Genomic DNA, 19,597 nt, shown 5'->3' on the forward strand with positions numbered 1-19,597 from the left:
TGAAAACATCACCCGTTGGGGGTCCTGAGGACTGGAGTTGGGGACCCCTAGACTAGAGGAACACAGGAAAAAAAAAATGGGGAGGGACTGGAGGGGGTTGGGGGGGGACAAGAAAAAGGAAGGAAGCGAGAGAAGGAGACAGAGGGGTTGGAGATAGGAAGACAGAAACGCAGTTGAAACGAAGGGGGGGAGGGGTTGCGGAGCTGGCGCGGGGGGCGGAGCACTCCAGCATTTAAACCAATAACCTTTATTGTGATCAGAATTTGGCAATGGTTACGACGCTCACCGCCCGCGTATAACGCCATGTTTACACTCATTCCTCCAGGGTCAGAGTTCATCTCAGGCACTTAGTTGCTTGACAACCAGCTTTTTCCGCTCTCTGCGCCCGGAGACGGGCCCGGAGCGAATGACACCGCGGTACGTCAGAGTCCTCAGTACTTGGCTTAGAGACGGGCTGCTACATTAGCGCTGGAAAAGGCAAAAATAAGGGGTGTTAGATTCGCCGTGGCCCCGGCGCCCCACGACGTCTCAACGTGGCATAGATCACATGGTCAGGGAAGCGCCCGCTGTGCCACTGTCCAATGGAGGTTTATGGCCTTACAGCTTAGAAAACAAGAAGCGCCATCTTAAAAGAAAAGGACACTTAAAACCAGATTCTTGGCGAGTAAAAAGCCGACCGTGAAACGTGACAGCATTCAATCACAGAGTCAACAATTAAAAAAAAGGTAAGAAGTCCCCAGCGCAAAACAGGGAAGTCGCGGACAAGCCTCGCACGCCGCGTCCTCGCCACCAGGCCGCCGCCGCCGCTCTCCGGAGGGGTAAACGCTCATCACTTGAAGAAATGGATTAAAGATGTAAAGATTTCTGAGGAGCTTCTGATTGGCTGGCGGTGGGTTTCAGGGAGACCTGCTCTCTCCTGCGTGGGGGCGGGGCTTCGAGGGGCTGTCCTGTGTCCGGGGGCTCATGGACTAAGGCCATCCTGGTGACATGTACTCCCGCAGGACGCCACGGATCAGCGACGGCCGGCTCTAGAACACCACGCAGTGGCAGCCTTTCTTGTCCTTCTCCTTCCGCGTTGGCTCCGGTGATGGCGGACACTCCTGCTCCTGGAACTTCCTGCAGACAGAGAACGGACGCCATGAATGATCGGATGCCCTGCACAGTTTGTGGCTTTATTCAAGACCTCTGCATGCAATCAGTGAATGGCGGCACTCGTTTACTCATCTTCACCTAATACTTCTCACAGCTGGGGGTTTGTTACAACGTATCCAGTCTAGATAATCTGCTGCCCCCAGATTGATACATTGTAACAAACCATTGGGATGCGTTTACCTCACTGATACAAATGAAACAAACTCTCAGCTGTGAGACGTTGGGTCAGGGGAGTTTTTAACGTCTGGATGAATTTAACCCCTTAGTGACGCGGCCTATTTTGGCCCTAAGAACAACGATTTTTGGAAGATTTTATCTCCACTTTACAAAAGCCATAACTTTCTTAGTTTTCCGCCGACACGGCCGGATGCGGGATGTTTTTTGCGCGACTTGAAGTTTTTAATCGTGCCATTTTTTGGGGTACATATAATGCATTGAAGAACTTTTACATTAACCCCTTCCAGACAGGATCGAAACTTACATCCTTGCTCAGAGAGGGTTATTAAAAAAAAAGTTTTCATTCACTGACAGCAAGCAAAAGTCTTGGAAACACTAAGCAATTGAAATACAAAGCCTATTAGGAAGTTGTAGAACGTTTCATTGCACAATGAGGAATATTTATAGAAGCCGGCGATGGGCTGGGGCGGTAATGGAGGCTGGCGCCGCTCGTACCTCACTACTCGCACCAGTTCGTGAAAGGCTTGATCTACGTTCATCCGGATCTTTGCTGATGCCTCCATGTACGTCACCTTCAGCTGCCGTGCCAACTGGTGGCCTTCTTCCTGCGTCACCTGTGAAGACCATAAAGCAAGTGACAGCGCCGGCCGTAACCCCAAGCAGCCAGCGGATGGCGCCGGATACAGCGAAGCTTCCCTCATCTCTGCAGCGTCAAACTCGGACCCGGTGACCCCAACATTATGGGCTTTCATGGGGGTGCAAACAGCAAGTCAGGGGCGTCAGTTATCCTAAAGGGAAGGTTTCCTTATACAGAGGTAACAGAGGGGGCGCTGAACCCCGGACACCCCCCTATCATCTACACAGATCTCACTGAGGACCACCCCTGGGGCTACACAGGGGGATTATGGGGCTGAACTCCCCTCTGCCTTCACTTCTTAGACATTACACCATCTGTATACAATGTGTGCCATCTGCTGGTGAAAGGTGCACATTACATGGAGGGTTCAGGTGCAGCGGCTTCACTGCTGAGATGTCCAGGAGTGACGTAACGGTATGTGTCACCGCCTCTATACACTCTGTGTGCGTTTCTGTGGCGTACGTATGCATGTACTGTCCTGCGTATGCCTGTATCGTATGGGGGGGGGGGGTGTCAGTGAACTGACCCTTTAGGACTTCACACAACAGGGAAACTCAGGTACTTGGATAATAGATTACTGTTTGACTGCAGGCAAAGCTATGGACAGCTTAAATGTCAGTCTTTACTGCATTCCAGCGTTCCGTTCCCAAATCGGACAAGATATCTGCAGGCTGATCTCAGAGAGGGCGTTCTGCAGAGGATGTGCGCAGGAGGCGGAGCCGCCTCCATTCTCCCCCTCGTGTTTCCATTGGAGGAGGTCATTTTCAGATGTGGTCAGAATGGCGCTAGGCAGCTGGGGTCACATGACATGGCTGCGGAGACGCCCAAACACAGCCGTGAGCGGAGGGGGCAGCGTTACCTGTCTCTGACGCTCCAGATCCGCCTTGTTCCCCACCAGGATCATCGGAAACTCATCCCGGTCCTTCACACGGAGGATCTGGCGCTGGAACTTATAGATTTCTTCAAAACTGAAAAAAAACACAAAACACAAGAAATCTTCATTATAAGTGGATCCAAAAATAAATCGTAAGCGGAGAAATGTCATGTGACCAACTACTCAACAACGCGCCAATAACTGGTATATGCAGCTGGAGAAAGGGAGACTCCGCCCAATATCCCTGAACGACGGATCCATGATGTCACCTGTGCAGTCGTCCGTGAGATACTACAGTGACATCATCTATTACTGCTGACAACCAGCCTGTATATCATGTCTGAGAGGTAGTCAGAGCCCCGCCTCCTGCTGATGACATCACTGATATGACGTCCTAACAGCCTCGCCCCCTGCTGATGGCCTCACTGATATAATGACATGTGATCTGACACCTTATACTACAGTATCATCATCTATTACTGCTGACAACTAGCCTGTATATCCATGTCTGAGAGGTAGTCAGAGCCCCGCCTCCTGCTGATGACATCACTGATATGATGTCCTAACAGCTCCGCCCCCTGCTGATGACCTCACTGATATAATGACATGTGATCTGACACCTTATACTACAGTGACATCATCTATTACTGCTGACAACCAGCCTGCACATCATGTCCGAGAGGTAGTCACAGCCCCGCCCCCTGCTGATGACATCATTGATATAATGACACGTGATCAGACACCTTATACTACAGTGACATCATCTATTACTGCTGACAACCTGCCTGTATATCATGCCTGAGAGGTAGTCACAGCCCCGCCCTCTGCTGATGACATCATTGATATAATGACACGTGATCAGACACCTTATACTACAGTGACATCATCTATTACTGCTGACAACCTGCCTGTATTCACAGCCCCACCCCCAGATGACATCACTGATATGAGGTAGTCACAGACCCGCCCTCGGTGATGACATCACTGATATAATGACATGTGATCACCGCGCCGCCCCGCTCGTTACCTTCCTCTGTCCGTTACTGAGAAGACCAGCAGGAACCCCTCTCCCGTCCTCATGTATTGTTCTCGCATCGCTCCGAACTCCTCTTGTCCGGCGGTGTCCAGGACTGGAAGACACGAACAGCAGAGTTAGTACAAGCGGCATCACTAGCAGTGACTTATCCTACAGCCACGTATATGCTGGGGGCCACACTGTTATGGAAGCTGCCTTAAGGGGAGGCCGTCCTTGTCGCCCCCGGCAACAAATCACAGCGCAGCTTTCATTTTACCTCAACAGTATAAGAAATAAGAGCTGCGCTGTGACTGGTTGCCGGGGGTGACAAGGACGGCCTCCCCTTTAGGCAGTGTCAATAAGAGTGTGGCCCCCAGTATATAGGTGGCTGTGCCGGACCCCACGGCAGTACTCACTGTCCAGCCGCGCTGCGCGCTCGTCGATAACGCACTGCTTGGTGTAGGAATCTTCAATCGTCGGGTCGTAGTCCGTCACGAAGTAAGACTGCAGGAGGAAGAAACAAGCAGAGCGTCACCGCGGCGAACTCACCGACACCTCGCCGACCGGCTACGGGTCAGAAATCTTGCCCAAGCTGCAGTTAACAGGGTCTAGAAAGATGCTTTACAGCAACTTTGGGGGCTATAAACAAAATGGGCAGAGAGGACCCACTGACTTCTATGTGACAGTGTGGTGGGCATAACCTGTGCAGGGAGGGGAGGAGGGGAGCTGCGACATCACCTATTGTGACTGGTGGGTCCTGTTATCTATATAGAGGGGTCTCCTCTCACTGTAATCCTGCCTGTGACGATAATGAAATGACAGAGTAGAAAGTGTCAGAGTATTATTAGGTCTAGTAGTCGGTGTGCAGGGAGGGGAGGAGGGGAGCTGTGACATCAGACAATTATCAATCCAGAAATGTCCAAGAAGTTTGGGAAATATTGTGAAATGAGATTCTCAAAGCACAATCGTTACCAATCCCTAAAAGAATTAAGAATGGGAAGCATTTAAAGAGACCCGGATGGATGAACACAGAACTTGTACACATGTTATAGAGGAAGAAACATATGTTTATCAAATGGAAAGAGGGGGAAATATCAAAAGAAGAATATAATGGGGTCTGCAGAAACTGTAGGGCAAGTGTCAGAAAAGCTAACGCTAATAATGAATTGAGGCTTGTAAGAGAGGCCAAAAACAATAAAAAAGGATTTGGGGGTCAAAAGCAAAAGAAAAGTCACAGATGCCATTGGATGCTTACAGGATGAAAATGGGGAATTGGTTATAAATTATGCTGAGATGGCCGAACTTTTACATCCAATTTTGTATCTGTTTTTTCTCAGAAAGTAGATGGAACATCAGCTGATCTTCCCTGTGCTATTGGTGGAATACAAGAATGCAGGCTATCTATAAGCAGAGAGATGGTGAGGGAACACTTAGCTAACTTACATGAATCCAAGTCCTAAGGTCCAGATGAATTACATCCTAGGATACTAAAAGAAGCAGAGGAGGTAATTGCTGAACCGCTCGCTATAATCTGTGACAATTCCTGGAGAACAGGAGAAGTCCCAGAAGATTGGAAAAGGGCAAATGTTGTCCCTATCTTCAAATATGGGAAGAAGGTGGAACCAGGAAACTACAGGCCTGTGAGCCTGACTTCTATACCGGGAAAGCTCTCTGAACAAATTATTAAACAGCATGTATGCAAGTACTTGGATGAGAATGGAGTAATTAACCAGAGCCAGCATGGGTTTGTAACAAACAAGTCATGCCAGACGAATCTAATTTCCATCTATGACAGAATCACCGACTGGGTTGATCAGGACAATGTGGTGGATATAGTATATCTTGACTTTAGTAAAGCATCTGACAAAGTATCTCATACCACACTTATTGAAAAAATGACCAAATCTGGGATTGACAAGACAACTGTTAGGTGGATTCACAACTGGCTGAGTGATCGTACTCAAAGAGTGGTCATAAATGGCTGCACATCCAAGTGGGAGAATGTATCAAGTGGGGACCACAAGGCTCTGCCCTGGGCCCAGTGTTGGTCAACATTGTTATAAATGATCTGGAGGAGGGAGTTGATGGGAAACTGATCAAATTTACTGACGACAGAAAGCTAGGAGGGATAGCTAACACTAGGGAAGAGAGAGGATTCAAAAAGATCTAGAAAAGCTTGCACAGTGGGCAGCGACTAACAGAATGATATTTAACAAGGAGAAATGCAAAGTCCTACATCTGGGCAAGAAAAATGAAGAAAGCGCATACAGAATGGGAGGAATTGGGCTAAGCAGCAGCAAATGTGAAAAAGACTTGGGTATACTAATAGATCATAGACTGAACATGAGTCAACAGTGTGATGCAGCGGCCAAAAAGGCAAACACAATTCTGGGATGTATTAAGAGAAGCATAGAGTCTAGATCACGTGAGGTCATTATCCCCCTCTACTTCCTTAGTCAGACCTCATCTGGAATACTGGGTCCAGTTCTGGGCACCCCACTTTAAATAAGACATAGACAAACTGGAGCAAGTTCAGAGAAGAGTTACCAAGATGGTGAGCGGTCTGCAAATCATGTCCTATGAGGAACAGGTAAAGATCTGGAAAGTTTTAGCAGAAAAGAAGGCTGAGAGGAGACTTAAAGGAGATGTCCCGAGGCAGCAAGTGGGTCTATACACTTCTGTATGGCCATAATAATGCACTTTGTAATGTACATTGTGCATTAATTATGAGCCATACAGAAGTTATAAAAAGTTTTATACTTACCTGCTCCGTTGCTAGCGTCCTCGTCTCCATGGAGCCGACTAATTTTTGGCCTCCGATGGCCAAATTAGCCGCGCTTGCGCAGTCCGGGTCTTCTGCAGTCTTCTATGGGGCTCCGTGTAGCTCCGTGTAGCTCCGCCCCGTCACGTGCCGATTCCAGCCAATCAGGAGGCTGGAATCGGCAGTGGACCGCACAGAAGAGCTGCGGTCCACGGAGGAAGAGGCCATCTTCAGCGGTGAGTAGAGAAGTCACCGGAGCGCGGGGATTAAGGTAAGCGCTCCGGTGAGCTTTCTTTACCTCCCTGCATCGGGGTTGTCTCGCGCCGAACGGGGGGGGGGTTGAAAAAAAAAAAAACCCGTTTCGGCGCGGGACAACCCCTTTAATAGCAGTCTACAAATATCTGAAGGGCTGTCACAGTGCAGAGGGATCAGCCCTATTCTCATCTGCACAAGGAAAGACTAGAAGCAATGGGATGAAACTGAAAGGGAGGAGACACAAATTAGATATTAGACAGTGAGGGGGATCAGTGAGTGGATCAGGTTGCCACGGGTGGTGGAGTGTTCACCTTCAATGGAGGTGTTCAGAGGCCGGACAGACATCTGTCTGGGATGATTTAGTGATTATGTACTGAGTAGGGGGTTGGACCCGATGACCCCCCAGAGGACCCAATGACCCCCCCAGAGGACCCGATGACCCCCCCAGAGGACCCGATGACCCCCCCCAGAGGACCCTTCCAACTCTACCATTATATAATTCTATGATTCTAGTAGTCAGTGTAAGAACTGTAGCATTTTATATAATACAGATTGTGATTGTTCTCAGTAAGAGAAACCAAGTAATCTTGTAGAAATGATACCTTTTAATGGCCAACAAAAATACATGATGTTATAGCGAGCTTTACAACCTACTTAGATGTCTTCCTCAGGCTTATGGAATAGATCTAAAGAGACATTATATACATATACACACACATATGACAAGGCACAGACATGGGGGAGGGGATTAATCTGCACTTAAAACACCAGAACAGGATGAGTAGAGGAGTAAATATTTAATTAGTCCACAGATAAGAGACGTGAAGGTTTTAAGGTTCCTAAATTGGTGTTCGGGGGTCACCAGGCCAGCGTGTTATCTCTTCTCCAGATTTCTCATATTCTCCACTGATGCAAGAAGCCTCCAAGGTTCATTCCGGTCCGGACATTGTCAGAGATGGTTATAAACTTGTACTCCCAAATACTTCTGTGACGCTGGGATTTGCAATTGACTTTAAACATATCGGCCCATATACCTCGGATGGGAGAGTTCCCATCCTAAACACATCAACAAGTTCATTGTCTACAGCCTGGCCATCAGATATAACCGGATCTGCTCCAACCCAACAGACAGAGAGGAACATCTATACCACCTTAAAAGGACATTTATAAATCAGGGCGACCATCCCACCTCAACTGATGACCAAATCACCAGAGCCACCCCGGATACCCAGCAATCACCAGAGCCACCAGGAGACCCAGGAATCGCCAGAGCCACCAGGAGACCCAGGAATCGCCAGAGCCACCAGGAGACCCAGAAATCGCCAGAGCCACCAGGAGACCCAGAAATCGCCAGAGCCACCAGGAGACCCAGAAATCGCCAGAGCCACCAGGAGACCCAGAAATCGCCAGGGCCACCAGGAGACCCAGGAATCGCCAGGGCCACCAGGAGACCCAGGAATCGCCAGAGCCACCAGGAGACCCAGGAATCACCAGGGCCACCAGGAGACCCAGAAATCGCCAGAGCCACCAGGAGACCCAGAAATCGCCAGGGCCACCAGGGGACCCAGGAATCACCAGGGCCACCAGGGGACCCAGGAATCACCAGGGCCACCAGGGGACCCAGGAATCACCAGGGCCACCAGGGGACCCAGGAATCACCAGGGCCACCAGGGGACCCAGGAATCACCAGGGCCACCAGGGGACCAAGGAATCACCAGGGGACCCAGGAATCACCAGGGCCACCAGGGGACCCAGGAATCACCAGGGCCACCAGGGGACCCAGGAATCACCAGGGCCACCAGGGGACCCAGGAATCACCAGGGCCACCAGGGGACCCAGGAATCACCAGGGCCACCAGGGGACCCAGGAATCACCAGGGCCACCAGGGGACCCAGGAATCACCAGGGTCACCAGGAGACCCAGGAATCACCAGGGCCACCAGGAGACCCAGGAATCACCAGGGCCACCAGGAGACCCAGGAATCACCAGGGCCACCAGGAGACCCAGGAATCACCAGGGCCACCAGGAGACCCAGGAATCACCAGGGCCACCAGGAGACCCAGGAATCACCAGGGCCACCAGGAGACCCAGGAATCACCAGGGCCACCAGGAGACCCAGGAATCACCAGGGCCACCAGGAGACCCAGGAATCACCAGGGCCACCAGGAGACCCAGGAATCACCAGGAGACCCAGGAATCACCAGGAGACCCAGGAATCACCAGGGCCACCAGGAGACCCAGGAATCACCAGGAGACCCAGGAATCACCAGGGCCACCAGGAGACCCAGGAATCAGCAGGAGACCCAGGAATCACCAGGGCCACCAGGAGACCCAGGAATCACCAGAGCCACCAGGAGACCCAAGAATCACCAGAGCCACCAGGAGACCCAAGAATCACCAGAGCCACCAGGAGACCCAGAAATCGACTGCCTCTAGTAGTGACCTACAATCCACAGCTGGAGGTACTAAGGAAAACCGCAAAGAAACTCCATCATACCAACACAAGGATGACCATCTGACCACCATAATCCCGGACTCTCCACTTTTGTGCAAAAGGCAACCTCAAATTCTGAGGAGCCTTATAATCAGGAGTGCATTGTCCTACGACACACAAAAAGGAACTTATCCCTGTAAGGTAAGGAGCTGTAAGACCTGCTGACATGTACGGACCGCGGACAGGATACATAACCCCAACATACAGCAGGACTATAAGATCCCTGTAATGTAAGGAGCTGTAAGACCTGCTGACATGTACGGACCGCAGACAGGATACAGATCCCCAACACACAGCAGGACTGTAAGATCCCTGTAATGTAAGGGGCTGTAAGACCTGCTGACATGTACGGACAGCAGACAGGATACATATATACACACAGCAGGACTATAAGATCCCTGTAATGTAAGGAGCTGTAAGACCTGCTGACATATACGGACCGCGGACAGGATACATAACCCCAACACACAGCAGGACTATAAGATCCCTGTAATGTAAGGAGCTGTAAGACCTGCTGACATGTACGGACCACCGACAGGATACATAACCCCAACACACAGCAGGACTATAAGATCCCTGTAATGTAAGGAGCTGTAAGACCTGCTGACATGTACGGACCGCAGACAGGATACATAACCCCAACACACAGCAGGACTATAAGATCCCTGTAATGTAAGAAGCTGTAAGACCTGCTGACATGTACGGACCGCAGACAGGATACGGATCCCCAACACACAGCAGGACTATAAGATCCCTGTAATGTAAGGAGCTGTAAGACCTGCTGACATGTACGAACCGCAGACAGGATACATAACCCCAACACACAGCAGGACTATAAGATCCCTGTAATGTAAGGAGCTGTAAGACCTGCTGCCATGTACGGACCGTGGGCAGGATACGGATCCCCAACACACAGCAGGACTATAAGATCCCTGTAATGTAAGGAGCTGTAAGACCTGCTGACATGTACGGACCGCAGACAGGATACATAACCCCAACACACAGCAGGACTATAAGATCCCGGGACAGTCACATGTTCCATGTCTGATGTTGTGTACCTGATCCGGGGCAGTAAATGTCCTGTTGGGGGACTTTATGTTGGAGAAACAGGACAAAAACTGAGAGCGAGGATGAGATCTCATCACCACATGATTACAGAGAGGAAGACAGAAGTACCTGCGGCCGAGCATTGCTCTGGGCACGGACACAACATGGAACACATGAAGGTTACTATATTAAAAGGCAACTTCCAATCCCAGCGTCACAGAAGTATTTGGGAGTACAAGTTTATAACCATCTTTGACAATGTCAGGACCGGAATGAACCTTGGAGGCTTCTTGCATCAGTGGAGAATATGAGAAATCTGTAGCAGAGATAACACGCTGGCCTGGTGACCCCCGAACACCAATATACAGACCAGAAAACTTTTACATCAGTGGACTAATTAAATATTTACTCCTCTACTCATCCTGTTCTGGTATTGTTTTTAAGTGCAAATTAATCCTACCATGTCTGTGCCTTGTCATATGTATCTGTGTATACATGTATGCGTGTATATATACGCGCCTCTTCGGATCTATTTAATTATGCCTGAGGAAGGACCCTGATTAGGTTGGAAGCTGCTGTAACATCATGTATATTTGCAGCCAGTAAGAGGTCTCATATCTACAAGATGCAAAAGAGCTATCAGCAAACAAAAATTTCTGCGCTCAATAAATAGGGTTACACACTATTTATTGAGCGCAGAAATTTTTGTTTGCTGATAGCTCTTTTGCATTTTATTTCTTTGGGACCACTCTCTTTTGAGAGACCCCAGTTATTTCTGCAGCTCTCCCCTGGGTATTGGAGGATCAAAATAGTGTTGATTTCCACTGAACGTCAACCCTGAGGCGCTATCTGGTTTTCCTCCTTGTGATATCTACAAGATGACTTGGCTTCCATTACGGAGAACAATCACACTTTGCTCTACTGGCGACTCCGGACCGAACCTTATTGATTGTACAATATAGATTGGGACAACTGGAAGAAAAAACGTAAAAATTCTTTAAAATAAAAAAAAAATAAAAACTTTAACATAAAAACCTGAATTATACAAAAGGTGGTTTTAAGATTTTTTTTATTACTTCTGAGATCAGAGCAGTAAAACTTGTAATTACTGCATCTCACCGCTAGATGTCACTAGCAGCGCTCATACTGTACATACAGGGGAGTGTAATGTATATAGCGCAGCCGCTGCTGTGACCACCATTATACAGTCCTGCAGTCCCATCCATCCTCTACAGCTCGGCTGTGCCGCCCCCTGACTGGCACTTCTGGAGTCCTTCGATAAGTCCTGTGCACGTATACATTTCAGGGACCCTTTAAGGCTTCTCCGCGCCGGGCTCCTGGGACATCTCATAATAAATTTCCCAATCAATCGGTGGAGTCTAGACGAGTTCTGTCTGCAGCCACTGACCGCCATAGAGGCGAGCGGCAGACAGCCAGTTGTCTCTTTAATTAAAATAGAGTTCTGAATAAGACACAGAAAAAAATGGAAATACAAGCCCAAAATAACCGCCAGCTGTGGAGCAACCGCACGATACAGAGGAGCAAATATATCACAGAGAGGAACATAAATAATGCATACCGGCTGACACGTGCAGAGTAATAATACATGAGTGTCTATAATAAGCAAACTAACTGGACTAATATATAGCAAATAGCTAGAGAAAATTATTAGAATAGCGCACCCATTCATCTCCTGTAACACTGCTGCCACCTGGTGCCCAGGGGCAGAAGGCAGAGGAGTCGAAAGAAAACCTCATTTTACTACAGGTTGACTTTAAACAGATATACCCCCACAGACAAAAATATAACTAGTATAATACTGCCCCTATATACAAGAATATAACTACTATAATACTGCTCCCTACATACAAGAATATAACTACTATAATACTGCCCCCTATGTACAAGAATATAACTACTATAATACTGCCCCCTATGTACAAGAATATAACTACTATAATACTGCTCCCATGTACAAGAATATAACTACTATAATACTGCCCCCTATGTACAAGAATATAACTACTATAATACTGCCCCTATGTACAAGAATATAACTACTATAATACTGCTCCCTACATACAAGAATATAACTACTATAATACTGCCCCCTATATACAGGAATATAACTACTATAATACTGCCCCCTATGTACAAGAATATGACTACTATAATACTGCTCCCCTATGTACAAGAATATAACTACTATAATACTGCCTCCTATGTACAAGAATATAACTACTATAATACTGCCCCCTATGTACAAGAATATAACTACTATAATACTGCTCCCCTATGTACAAGAATATAACTACTATAATACTGCCCCCTATGTACAAGAATATAACTACTATAATACTGCCCCCTATGTATAAGAATATAACTACTATAATACTGCTCCCATGTACAAGAATATAACTACTATAATACTGCCCCCTATGTACAAGAATATAACTACTATAATACTGCCCCTATGTACAAGAATATAACTACTATAATACTGCTCCCTACATACAAGAATATAACTACTATAATACTGCCCCCCATGTACAAGAATATAACTACTATAATACTGCCCCCTAAGTACAAGAATATAACTACTATAATACTGCTCCCCTATGTACAAGAATATAACTACTATAATACTGCCCCCTATGTACAAGAATATAACTACTATAATACTGCTCCCTATGTACAAGAATATAACTACTATAATACTGCCTCCTATGTACAAGAATATAACTACTATAATACTGCCCCCTATGTACAAGGATATGACTACTATAATACTGCTCCTATGTACAAGAATATAACTACTATAATACTACCCCCTATGTGCAAGAATATAACTACTATAATACTGCCTCCTATGTACAAGAATATAACTACTATAATACTGCCTCCTATGTACAAGAATATAACTACTATAATACTGCCCCCTATGTACAAGGATATGACTACTATAATACTGCTCCTATGTACAAGAATATAACTACTATAATACTGCTCCCTATGTACAAGAATATAACTACTATAATACTGCCTCCTATGTACCAGAATATAACTACTATAATACTGCCCCCCATGTACAAGAATATAACTACTATAATACTGCCCCCTATGTGCAAGAATATAACTACTATAATACTGCTCCCTATGTACAAGAATAGAACTACTATAATACTGCCTCCTATGTACAAGAATATAACTAGTATAATACTGCCCCCTATGTACAAGAATATAACTACTATAATACTGATCCCTATGTACAAGAATATAACTACTATAATACTGCCCCCTATGTACAAGACTATAACTACTATAATACTGCCTCCTATGTACAAGAATATAACTAGTATAATACTGCCCCCTATGTACAAGACTATAACTACTATAATACTGCCTCCTATGTACAAGAATATAACTACTATAATACTGCCCCCTATGTACAAGAATATAACTACTATAATACTGCCTCCTATGTACCAGAATATAACTACTATAATACTGCTCCCTACGTACAAGAATATAACTACTATAATACTGCTCCCTACGTACAAGAATATAACTACTATAATACTGCTCCCTACGTACAAGAATATAACTACTATAATACTGCCTCCTATGTACAAGAATATAACTACTATAATACTGCCCCCTATGTACAAGAATATAACTACTATAATACTGCTCCCTACATACAAGAATATAACTACTATAATACTGCCCCCTATGTACAAGAATATAACTACTATAATACTGCCTCCTGTGTACAAGAATATAACTACTATAATACTGCCCCCTATGTACAAGAATATAACTACTATGATACTGCCCCCCATGTACAAGAATATAACTACTATAATACTGCTCCCTACATACAAGAATATAACTACTATAATACTGCTCCCTACATACAAGAATATAACTACTATAATACTGCTCCCATGTACAAGAATATAACTACTATAATACTGCCCCCTATGTACAAGAATATAACTACTATAATACTGCTCCTATGTACAAGAATATAACTACTATAATACTGCTCCTATGTACAAGAATATAACTACTGTAATACTGCCTCCTATATACAAGAATATAACTACTATAATAATGCCCCCTATGTACAAGAATATAACTACTATAATACTGCCCCCTATGTACAAGAATATATCTACTATAATACTGCTCCCTATGTACAAGAATATAACTACTATAATACTGCCCCCTATGTACAAGAATATAACTACTATAATACTGCCCCCTATGTACAAGAATATAACTACTATAATACTGCCCCCTATGTACAAGAATATAACTACTATAATATTGCCCCCTATGTACAAGTATATAAGTACTATAATACTGCTCCCATGTACAAGAATATAACTACTATAATACTACCCCCTATGTACAAGAATATAACTACTATAATACTGCCCCCTATGTACAAGAATATAACTACTATAATACTGCCCCCTATGTATAAGAATATAACTACTATAATACTGCTCCTATGTACAAGAATATAACTACTGTAATACTGCTCCCTATGTACAAGAATATAACTACTATAATACTGCCCCCTATGTACAAGAATATAACTACTATAATACTGCCCCCTATGTACAAGAATATAACTACTATAATACTGCTCCTATGTACAAGAATATAACTACTATAATACTGCTCCTATGTACAAGAATATAACTACTGTAATACTGCCTCCTATATACAAGAATATAACTACTATAATACTGCCCCCTATGTACAAGAATATAACTACTATAATACTGCCCCCTATGTACAAGAATATAACTACTATAATACTGCCCCCTACGTACAAGAATATAACTACTATAATACTGCCCCCTATGTACAAGAATATAACTACTATAATACTGCCCCCTATGTACAAGAATATAACTACTATAATACTGCTCCCTATGAACAAGAATATAACTACTATAATACTGCCCCCTATGTACAAGGATATAACTACTATAATACTGCCCCCCTATGTACAAGAATATAACTACTATAATACTGCCCCCTATGTACAAGAATATAACTACTATAATACTGCCCCCTATGTACAAGAATATAACTACTATAATACTGCCCCCTATGTACAAGAATATAACTACTATAATACTGCCCCCTATGTACAAGAATATAACTACTATAATACTGCCCCCTATGTACAAGAATATAACTACTATAATACTGCCCCCTATGTATAATATAACTACTATAATACTGCTCCCTATGAACAAGAATATAACTACTATAATACTGCCCCCTATGTACAAGGATATAACTACTATAATACTGCCCCCCTATGTACAAGAATATAACTACTATAATACTGCCCACTATGTACAAGAATATAACTACTATAATACTGCCCCCTATGTACAAGAATATAACTACTATAATACTGCCCCCTATGTACAAGAATATAACTACTATAATACTGCCCCTATGTACAAGAATATAACTACTATAATACTGCCCCCTATGTACAAGAATATAACTACTATAATACTGCCCCCTATGTATAATATAACTACTATAATACTGCTCCTATGTACAAGAATATAACTATTATAATACTGCCCCCTATGAACAAGAATATAACTACTATAATACTGCCCCCTATGTCCAAGAATATAACTACTATAATACTGCCCCCTATGTCCAAGAATATAACTACTATAATACTGCCCCCTATGTCCAAGAATATAACTACTATAATACTGCCCCTATATACAAGAATATAACTACTATAATACTGCTTATATGTACAAGAATATAACTACTATAATACTGCCCCCTATGTACAAGAATATAACTACTATAACACTGCCCCCTATGTACAAGAATATAACTACTATAATACTGCTCCCTATGTACAAGAATATAACTACTATAATACTGCCCCCTATGTCCAAGAATATAACTACTATAATACTGCCCCCTATGTACAAGAATATAACTACTATAATACTGCCCCCTATGTCCAAGAATATAACTACTATAATACTGCCCTATATACAAGAATATAACTACTATAATACTGCCCCTATATACAAGAATATAACTACTATAATACTGCCCCTATATACAAGAATATAACTACTATAATACTGCCCCCTATGTACAAGAATATAACTACTATAATACTGCCTCCTATATATATATACTATAATACTGCCCCCTATGTACAAGAATATAACTACTATAATACTGCCCCCTATGTACAAGAATATAACTACTATAATACTGCTCCCTACGTACAAGAATATAACTACTATAATACTGCTCCCTATGTACAAGAATATAACTACTATAATACTGCCCCCTATGTACAAGAATATTACTACTATAATACTGCCCCCTATGTACAAGAATATAACTACTATAATACTGCCCTCTATGTACAAGAATATAAGTACTATAATACTGCCCCCTATGTACAAGAATATAACTACTATAATACTGCCCCCTATGTACAAGAATATAACTACTATAATACTGCTCCCTACGTACAAGAATATAAATACTATAATACTGCCCCCTATGTACAAGAATATAACTACTATAATACTGCCCCCTATGTACAAGAATATAACTACTATAATACTGCCCCCTATGTACAAGAATATAACTACTATAATACTGCCCCCTATGTACAAGAATATAACTACTATAATACTGCCCCTATGTACAAGAATATAACTACTATAATACTGCCCTCTATGTACAAGAATATAACTACTCTAATACTGCTCCTATGTACAAGCATATAACTACTATAATACTGCCCCCCTATGTACAAGCATATAACTACTATAATACTGCCCCCCTATGTACAAGAATATAACTACTATAATACTGTCCCCTATGTACAAGAATATAACTACTATAATACTGCCCCCTATGTACAAGAATATAACTACTATAATACTGCCCCCTATGTACAAGAATATAACTACTATAATACTGCTCCTATGTACAAGAATATAACTACTATAATACTGCTCCTATGTACAAGAATATAACTACTATAATACTGCTCCTATGTACAAGAATATAACTACTATAATACTACCCCCTATGTACAAGAATATAACTACTATAATACTGTCCCCTATGTACAAGAATATAACTACTATAATACTGCCCCCTATGTACAAGAATATAACTACTATAATACTGCCCCCTATGTACAAGAATATAACTACTATAATACTGCTCCTATGTACAAGAATATAACTACTATAATACTGCTCCTATGTACAAGAATATAACTACTATAATACTGCTCCTATGTACAAGAATATAACTACTATAATACTACCCCCTATGTACAAGAATATAACTACTATAATACTGCCTCCTATGTACAAGAATATAACTACAATAATACTGCCCCCTATGTACTAGAATATAACTACTATAATACTGCCTCCTATGTACAAGAATATAACTACTATAATACTGCCTCCTATGTACAAGAATATAACTACTATAATACTACCTCCTATGTACAAGAATATAACTACTATAATACTGCTCCTATGTACAGGAATATAACTACTATAATACTGCTCCCTACGTACAAGAATATAACTACTATTGATACTGCTCCAATGTACAGGAATATAACTACTATAATACTGCCTCCTAAGTACAATAATATAACTACTATAATACTGCCCGCTATGTACAAGAATGTAACTACTATAATACTGCCCCCTATGTACAAGAATATAACTACTATAATACTGCCCCCTGTGTACAAGAATATAACTACTATAATACTGCCCCCTATGTACAAGAATATAACTACTATAATACTGCTCCCTATGTACAAGAATATAACTACTATAATACTACCCCCTATGTACAAGAATATAACTACTATAATACTACCCCCTATGTACAAGAATATAACTACTATGATACTGCCCCCCATATACAAGAATATAACTACTATAATACTGCTCCCTACATACAAGACTATAACTACTATAATACTGCTCCCTACATACAAGAATATAACTACTATAATACTGCCCCCCAAGTACAAGAATATAACTACTATAATACTGCTCCCTACATACAAGAATATAACTACTATAATACTGCTCCCTACATACAAGAATATAACTACTATAATACTGCCCCCCATGTACAAGAATATAACTACTATAATACTGCCCCCCATGTACAAGAATATAACTACTATAATACTGCTCCTATGTACAATAATATAACTACTATAATACTGCCCCTATGTACAAGAATATAACTACTATAATACTGCCCCCTATGTATAATATAACTACTATAATACTGCCCCTATGTACAAGAATATAACTACTATAATACTGCCCCCTATGTACAAGAATATAACTACTATAATACAGCCCCCTATGTACAAGAATATAACTACTATAATACTGCCCCCTATGTACAAGAATATAACTACTATAATACTGCCCCCTATGTATAATATAACTACTATAATACTGCTCCTATGTACAAGAATATAACTATTATAATACTGCCCCCTATGAACAAGAATATAACTACTATAATACTGCCCCCTATGTCCAAGAATATAACTACTATAATACTGCCCCCTATGTCCAAGAATATAACTACTATAATACTGCCCCCTATGTCCAAGAATATAACTACTATAATACTGCCCCTATATACAAGAATATAACTACTATAATACTGCTTATATGTACAAGAATATAACTACTATAATACTGCCCCCTATGTACAAGAATATAACTACTATAATACTGCCCCCTATGTACAAGAATATAACTACTATAATACTGCTCCCTATGTACAAGAATATAACTACTATAATACTGCCCCCTATGTCCAAGAATATAACTACTATAATACTGCCCCCTATGTACAAGAATATAACTACTATAATACTGCCCCCTATGTCCAAGAATATAACTACTATAATACTGCCCTATATACAAGAATATAACTACTATAATACTGCCCCTATATACAAGAATATAACTACTATAATACTGCCCCTATATACAAGAATATAACTACTATAATACTGCCCCCTATGTACAAGAATATAACTACTATAATACTGCCTCCTATATATAAGTACTATAATACTGCCCCCTATG

At 42.7% G+C, this 19,597-nt stretch overlaps 1 protein-coding gene across 1 annotated transcript in view; it reads right to left on the reverse strand.

Moving 5' to 3' along the window:
* Window positions 1–231: 231 nt before the first annotated feature.
* Window positions 232–19,597, reverse strand: part of RRAS2 (RAS related 2) — a 74,927-nt gene continuing 55,561 nt past the window's right edge. Inside the window, exons 2-6 of the mRNA XM_066583678.1 lie at window positions 4,272–4,359; window positions 3,868–3,970; window positions 2,826–2,934; window positions 1,825–1,943; window positions 232–1,116 (exon numbers count right to left, since the gene is read on the reverse strand). Coding sequence (XP_066439775.1) covers window positions 1,029–1,116; window positions 1,825–1,943; window positions 2,826–2,934; window positions 3,868–3,970; window positions 4,272–4,359 — 507 coding nt within the window. The 3' untranslated portion in view covers window positions 232–1,028. The remainder of the gene's footprint in view (window positions 1,117–1,824; window positions 1,944–2,825; window positions 2,935–3,867; window positions 3,971–4,271; window positions 4,360–19,597) is intronic.

Source organism: Eleutherodactylus coqui, chromosome 11 (genome assembly GCF_035609145.1).
Source record: "Eleutherodactylus coqui strain aEleCoq1 chromosome 11, aEleCoq1.hap1, whole genome shotgun sequence".
NCBI lineage: Eukaryota > Metazoa > Chordata > Amphibia > Anura > Eleutherodactylidae > Eleutherodactylus > Eleutherodactylus coqui.